Raw genomic sequence first — 7,915 nt, forward strand, 5'->3', positions numbered from 1 at the left:
CTGGTTGGAGAGTCTAATTAAATGATGCTTCTTGATGTTGTTAAAATTTTTTGAATATTTGTATTACGATGCATTGTATTAAGACGTTGTATTATAATTTATGGTTTGTGTCATTTCGATAACTACGCTTTTCGTTTAATATGTTAGAACTCAAATAGAAAGTGGCGTAACCGGCCTATAAGATCGACCAAAAATTTTACCTAACGCTTCTCAATACTGGAATTTATACATGGGAAGGTATTTAGGTATTTATGTAGCTATATATGGATAGGGTGTGTGAAGATAATTTTAATAAATTGTGTAATATATATGTTCCTGAATAATATAAAACATATGAGAAAATAGTGAATTATTTTACATTTAAATGATTTCATATATGAGAAACTTTGACTTAAACACAATTTTATACATAATAAGTTCTTAAGAATATTTATATGTACATAAATAATAAGCTTATCATATTAATAATATGGCACAAAACCACTAATTACATAGTGAGATTTATTGACTAAGATATTTCGTTTATTTTTATTTAGCATCGATACAAAGTTTTATGATACACACTTCCAAAAACACATCATAACAAAAACAAAATCGAAACGTCATCTAGTCTTTTCGGTTTCACTTTGTCTTTAAATGGATTTTAGAAATCATATAAAATTATACAAAGATAAATTGATTCTTTACCTTTCAAGGAAATGATTAAAAAAATGATTTAAAAATCAATGCTAAATATATGATTTAAATGGAAATTCTACAAATACAGCTTAGAAATTCTGCATAATTTTTACATTAGTGCAATTGCCCAGTTGAGTTTTCAACTTTTCTTACACTACATTCTATTAAAAATACGTATGCCCGTTTTGAATTTATGTAATATGAACGTAACTTATTATAAAAAATAAGGTACTTAGTTCAATGGTGATAAATGACTTTTATGAAATTGATCTAAACAGATATTTAAATTTATATATATTTTTTGTATGTTTTGCTATTATTTTATTGATAAAAAACTATATTTGAAACATATTTTTTTTGATAGATTTATTAAATTAAAATTTATTTAAAGCATATTTTTGATTAAAAATATAACATAAGAGAAGCAAAATTAGCCACAAAAAATAAATTGGCTAAAATAAACCAAGAAACTAAGCCTTAAACTAAGTTAAAAGTTAATTTTATGTATGTATTTATTTTATAAAAATGTTTATTATAATACAAAAAAATACATTTAAATTCAAGTTGCTAGTTTATAACCATTTTTTACTTTACAAAGATTAATAAAAAAATACATAATATAAAGGTAAAAGCTATTTACTTAACTAGAAACGTAGAGCTACGTAGAATAAATGTATGCCACTAATCGTCACTGATTCTGGAGATTAGTGGAGATTTATATTTGTTATAAATTATAATCTAGCTAAATCAAGCATATAAATAAAATAAAAATGATTATTAAGGATTTTTTCAATGAAATTCAACTAAAACTATCCTTAATTTTAATATATAATTTTTGTACAGTGTAATTAAATAGTTTAAAACTTGATTAACAATTTTACTTGTATTGATAATTCATCTCAGTATTCTACAAAATTTATACACTTACAAATTTAACAATAGTGTGTTTTGACAAATTTTCTTACGCTTACTACCTATTCAATATGTATAGATTTAAAAAAAATTATAGATTATTTATATTTACTGATTTTAATCAATAATAAATTACATTGGGATAATTCGATGTACTACCATCTCGTTTTATTAAGCATTCTTAGAAAAATTAATTTAATATTTGATATATTACAATTCAATCAAATGTACTTATTATCGGTAATGTATATCAACGCAATGAATGCATTTTCAATGTACGGCTCACGTTCCAATAATAACATAACATATCTTAATATTATACCACACTATGATGAATCTTTATGCAACATTGCGAAATATCATTCAAAATCTGACCCCAGTCCTGACCCGTTGAATTTTACTTTTCAACGCGGCGAATCCGCCTGTCCGATATATTCAGTCTTTTTGATTACGGATATGATTAACACGAGTCGGATAACTTTCCATGTTTGCCTTTATAGTAAACGCGTGTATTTACTCACTAGGCGGATACATGTATTTTTTCTTTTCTTTCTCCCTCTTCTCTTTCTCCGTCGTCGTCAAAATGCTAATGCGTGTATGTGTATTGTTGATTATTCACCGGCGTCGAGTAGGAGTGGAGACCAAAGACACAACCAAATATAAATAGGGTGGATCAAGCTCTCGTCATATCATTTGCCTTTGACTCTTTACACCAATAACACCTGGACCGGTCGCAGCTTAGTCATCACACATTATCAACCATGTACAAAAGTGCTTTCTTCGTTGTGTGCGTTTTGGGATTGGCCCTCGCGGCTCCCGGGGAGTTCCAAAGTGTCGAATCGAACGAGATTGAACAGCCGGGAACATGGGAGAGAATGGGCAGGATGATGAGTTCGTGTTTTACGAGTGACGAGGATATCACCACGTGTTTGGGAATCAAAGGCGCGATGGCCCTCAACAGGGCTTCCAGGATGAAGAATATCCAGATTGTGGACGGAATTATGTTGAACAGGTATGTACATACATACAGTGTTATACAGTGTGAGATAATAAGGCTCGCCTTATAATGTTCGTTTGATCATAACTTTCACTAGTGTATTATATGCGATGCATAATAATCAGCTATTAATAATTTATAGTGATGGATCGACCCGCAGCGGAAAATCATTGGAATCTGAAAACGAAATCACAAGCCAATTGCCAGCTGAACCACGCGAAAGAAGCGCCAGAGCCTTGGACATTTTGAAAGATTCCTTCTTCGACTTCCTTCAATCTCACAGCCTCCAAGTCAAAGTGGCTCCTGAGGAACTCTCATCTGCTGCCAGAGCTTTCAGCGAAGGTAAATAATATATAATATAATACACATAATATTAAAAATAAATCAAATCTTCACTACAGTAAAAGTCAATTTATCCTAACGAAACAAGGTCAAATCCGAGTGTCAAAAGATCTTCGCGGTACGTTATGGCACTCTCGCATTAACATACGGTTCTCAAATTAGAAAAGCGTGACTAAAGTGGTAGTAATTTCTCAAATGCTCTTCAATACATCAAGAGCGACAATTTTTTGCGACGCGTCTTATGTTTATCAATTTTCATGCAAATAACCGCATGGTAATATCGATCGACTTTCTCTCAGGCTTATTGTTTATTTACCACTAAACGTTTGATGCATTACCATTTAAATTATTTTAACGGCTTACATATCAAGCAGCCCTTTGCCCTAGAAAAATAAACCTGTTTTTTTAATGGTAGGAGGCTGAAGCCCTAAACGACATTCTTTTCTAAATTTTAATTAATCGTTATTTACAGCTCGTGGAAAGTTGAAGAAGATGTTGGGCCCGATCTTGTTGGGCGTTGCCGTTAAAGTATTGGCCTTCCTCACAATCTTTGGAGGTGGATTGGCTCTCTTGGTCACAAAAGCGCTCATCGTATCCAAATTGGCTTTAGTGCTCGCTTCTATCCTTGGATTCCAGAAACTTCTCGGAAGCGGAGGTGCTGGCGGAATTATCCCAACTAAGGTTAGTTTGCCTCTAAAATATATATTAGAACTATTGCATAACGTGTTATTCAATTACAGAGCTCTGGATGGTCCAACCCCGGAGCTGCCACGACCGGTCAGTGGACCACTGGAGGAGCTGCTAACACTTGGAGCAATGCTGCATCATCCGCTGCTGGATACCCCTATGCCAGATCCATCCAAACCGAAGCGCAAGAGATGGCTTATGCTGGCCAGAAACAATAGACAATCGCGACGAAACGATATACGAAAAAAAACATTATTATATAACATAAAGACGAACGCCATTACTTAACAACAATGATGGATTTTGAAGAAATTCGTCATTAACTGACTGACTGATGACCGCTGAGTCACTATATAAGATTACTTTGACTTATATTTATTTATAATGTTACAAACGTACGATTTTCATACATAATAAGTATCTAGTATAATAATAATTTATTAATATTTATTGTAACGTTGTTAAATGCGGGTTTTGTTAAATACATCGAAAAATCACCCTTCACAATGCATGTATAATATAATAGAAGCGTGTCATAAAAAAATAATTTATTTGTTAGAATAGATAAGTTATGAGTTTTTTCCGAAAAATTTTCATCTAAACCAGATTTTTATATTTATTATTTTATTTTATTTTTTACGAGTCTAAAAGACCAAAGTTTTATTTTTTATTTGTGCCAGTATTATTTTCATTTTATTTGTTCGTGCCATTTATAATTTCTATAACATCGCAGGTATATATATATATTGATGATGATAATGTGAACTTATATTTATACGTAAAATCATAAGTTGAAAGTTCAAAATATTTTTTAATTATGTATTGATCAATATGTAATAAATTTTTTGGAAGTATTTTTATGTTTTAATTCTTTCAATTACCGTATCAACTTAAAATAAACCATTGAAAACGGTATCCTGAATGAATAATCCAGGCGGATCCTTGTAATTTAATATATACGACACTCGACCGAGTTTAGTTATTATTAACACTCTCGTCACAACCAAAGTTTTGACACACTTTTTGGTAACTATTTAATGAATATTGATAGCAAAATTCTCTTAAAGAAAGTGTGTATTAAATATATATATATATATAGTTTAAACTAAATACTACTAGCTTAAAATAATACACGTGCGTTGAAATCTAATATGAATTCTCACACTAAACTTAATTAAATCAGTATTTAAAACTAACAATACTGTAATATAATACATACATAATAGTTTAGATGTCTTAATTTTATTTTATTTTTAATGCATCAATTAAAAAGACTTTTGTTACAAAATTCAACTATATAAGATTTACTTATAAAATAATAAAATATGGTCTGTATTGTCAGTAACTTTGTTTGATTTTAGTCTTTTAAATAAATGTTCAATAATTAAGTCTTATTTTTTATAAGATATGTAAAAAAAATAATTAAATAAGTAATTATATGTTACCGAATGTTGTATCTTACTAGAGAATGTATTGTAGGAGATTATGTATTTTAAAATTGCTCAGTAAAATATTTGTATAATGAAATCATATGCATTAAATTTATTAATATGATATAAATCTAATAAAACTATATTTGCTGTCACTAATTAAACGCAAATATCATTTTACAAAAAGTTACTAGCCGCTAAAAACAAAGTTACTGACCATTTATAAATAATATCAAACCATATATTAAAAATATTTCAGATCGTTTTAATAACTTGTTACTGATTATTTATTTATATCAACATTTTTAACAATGAATTAATAATCTAATTTACGTTTATGTATTCGTTGAATGAAATATTTATTAACTCTTTGAGCTTTCGCCGTACGTGTACGGTAGTTGATCTTTCATTGTTTTGAGGTACCCCATATAATTACCTATTTACATATGCGTACATATAACTAAAAAAATATTTATAAATATTTTTTATATTTGATTTAATGTAAATGATTTCCATAGAAAATAATAGTAATAAATTTAAAACAACGAAATAAATAAATGTAATAAAAAATATTTTATATTATTTTTGTAAAAAATATAAGGAGCCTCTGAATTTATTTAAAAATCAGGAAGAGTCAAATAATATATAAAAAATATGTAAAATGGATTGACCAAATTTTATAATAGTATTAAAATAAATTTTATTAAAACATATTTGCTTTATTATATTACAAAAAAGTAGTATAATAAACCAAAACAATAATACGTTAAGAGTCCTTGATTTTTTTTAAAATAATTTACTTTAAATTCAATATAAAATAATAATAAATAAATAGCCACAAAAATAAGTATGGAAAAATACATAAAATTAACTTACTCCCAGGTGTATAATAACAAATTAACAAATGTGTATTAATTAACTCACTAAAAAATAACAAATTTATAAGATTTTTTGTGTTATATTTAATATAAAAATTAATTAAATGCTATGATTTCTTATGCAATAATAAAAATACGATATATGACATCAATGATATTTATAAAACACAATTATTTTGATTAAATCTATTTAACAGAAATAATCATTTTTGAGGCAAAAATCTCTGGACCATTTTAAAAATATGTTTGTCTAATATTATTTTTTCTTCTTATTAAATATTTTTTGACAAACATTTATAGTAACTGTTTAATGAAAAGTAATTACAGAAAATATATATAAAATTAAATTGATTACATATAAATAGTTTTTATAATTAAATATGACGATTTAATTAAAAGAAAAAGGTTTATGTAAGGGTTTATTTAAAATTATTTTTCATAATTACTTTAACATGCTAACACACGCATAGATAAAACTATAAAATATTACCGACAAAAACGTCATACAAAAAAAGCTTCAATTTATATTATTAATTTATTTTTTTAACTTTTAATATCAGTATAACTTGGAAATATAATTAAATAATAACATTTTTTAAATATTTTTTAAAACATGTATTGATATTCTCAAAATTTATTTTTTAAAAAGGGGCATAAAGTATCTTAGATACGCCTCTGTTTATAGGCATTTTAATATTAGTGGTATACTTTCAATATAAACCATATACAGTTATCCGTTTGGCTTGATCTAATTGCTGCAAATTTCGCCACAAATTCTCAGCTGAACAACGCAAACAAAATTTTCATCACGCACCCACCGATGAATTATGTATGACTCGTCCTGGGTTTCGATTTCCGATACCTTCCTTTCTTGTACCCATTCCGACCAGTTAAATAATCGTGTATTTTATAGTTCCAGTTCAATTGACATTCGTGTTTGAAGGACGATAGATCAAAAAGCTTGGATCGCGTCCAATATGCATTTCTTTGCATTCAATACCTTTTTCGTATTGTGCTTCATCAGCGCCATATCATGTTCAGAACTGGATATCGAAAAGGAGTGTGGCAAAGATATTAAATGTGTGGACAAGCAATTGGATACTATAATTGAAAGGATAGACAATGAAGAATCTGTTCCGTTATTCGGAGGATTGGAAGTAATCAAGACTTTGGATCAAGGTCCCGTAAATTTAGAGAGAAAAGCAGAAGAAGGCGTGTTGGAGAGACTGAGAAAATATGTAATCACACACGATTTGGTCTATCAACCCAACAGTGGAATGTCACCGAGGAGCTATGAAGGTATTTATAATATTATTTCTAGATAATATTTGTTCAAACAGCTCTATCGTGCCATCTCTCGTTTGCTCGGCATAGTGAGTAAAATTGGCAATGATTTTATTATTTAGTCACGCCGCACAGCATCAATAAACTATAGACATCTGTGTGCACAAAATTTAACTTTGCAATATGATAAATAAATATTTTTCATTATTATTATTTGATTAAAATGATTAAAATTTATTATTTTAATATTGATTTGCTTAAATTTAATACAGAGGAAAATCTATATTTAAGCCATTATCATCACTTAGCAAATTAGCTAAAATTTTAAAAGATAATTTAATAAAATGTGTATGATAATCATTAAATACAATAAAATTTGCTGTTTAATAGCAATTTTATTTTATACGGTTATGGTAAAATTAGGAAATACAATTTAAATCATTATTTTTTCATTTCAATAAAATATATTTCTAATCATATTAATTTAATTTATTTAAATTCAAAAGCATCTTAAAGAAACATTGCAAGTTATATTTTATAGTTACAAATTAAGCTATTATTACTATATTATAATATTCTTACATATAAAGTTTATTCACTTATGTAAAAATTATTATTTTTCCCTTACAAATATCTATTATGTTTTGCTTTATATAAAAACCAAGAGTATTAAGAAGTTAGAAATTTTAATAACTCTAGTGCAATTA

The 7,915-nt window shown here is 27.7% G+C and overlaps 1 protein-coding gene across 1 annotated transcript; it reads left to right on the forward strand.

Annotated features, from left to right (window-relative positions):
- Positions 1–2,112: 2,112 nt before the first annotated feature.
- Positions 2,113–4,470, forward strand: Osi14 (DUF1676 domain-containing protein Osi14). The gene is made up of 4 exons (XM_088193501.1): positions 2,113–2,602; positions 2,730–2,929; positions 3,402–3,610; positions 3,670–4,470. The coding sequence occupies exons 1-4, from the start codon at positions 2,352–2,354 to the stop codon at positions 3,832–3,834; spliced, it is 825 nt and encodes a 274-aa protein (XP_088049627.1). The 5' UTR covers positions 2,113–2,351; the 3' UTR covers positions 3,835–4,470.
- Positions 4,471–7,915: the final 3,445 nt, after the last annotated feature.

Source organism: Plectrocnemia conspersa, unplaced genomic scaffold (assembly GCF_051122295.1).
Source record: "Plectrocnemia conspersa isolate PC_06_02 unplaced genomic scaffold, ASM5112229v1 ptg000009l, whole genome shotgun sequence".
Classification (NCBI taxonomy): Eukaryota; Metazoa; Arthropoda; class Insecta; order Trichoptera; family Polycentropodidae; genus Plectrocnemia; species Plectrocnemia conspersa.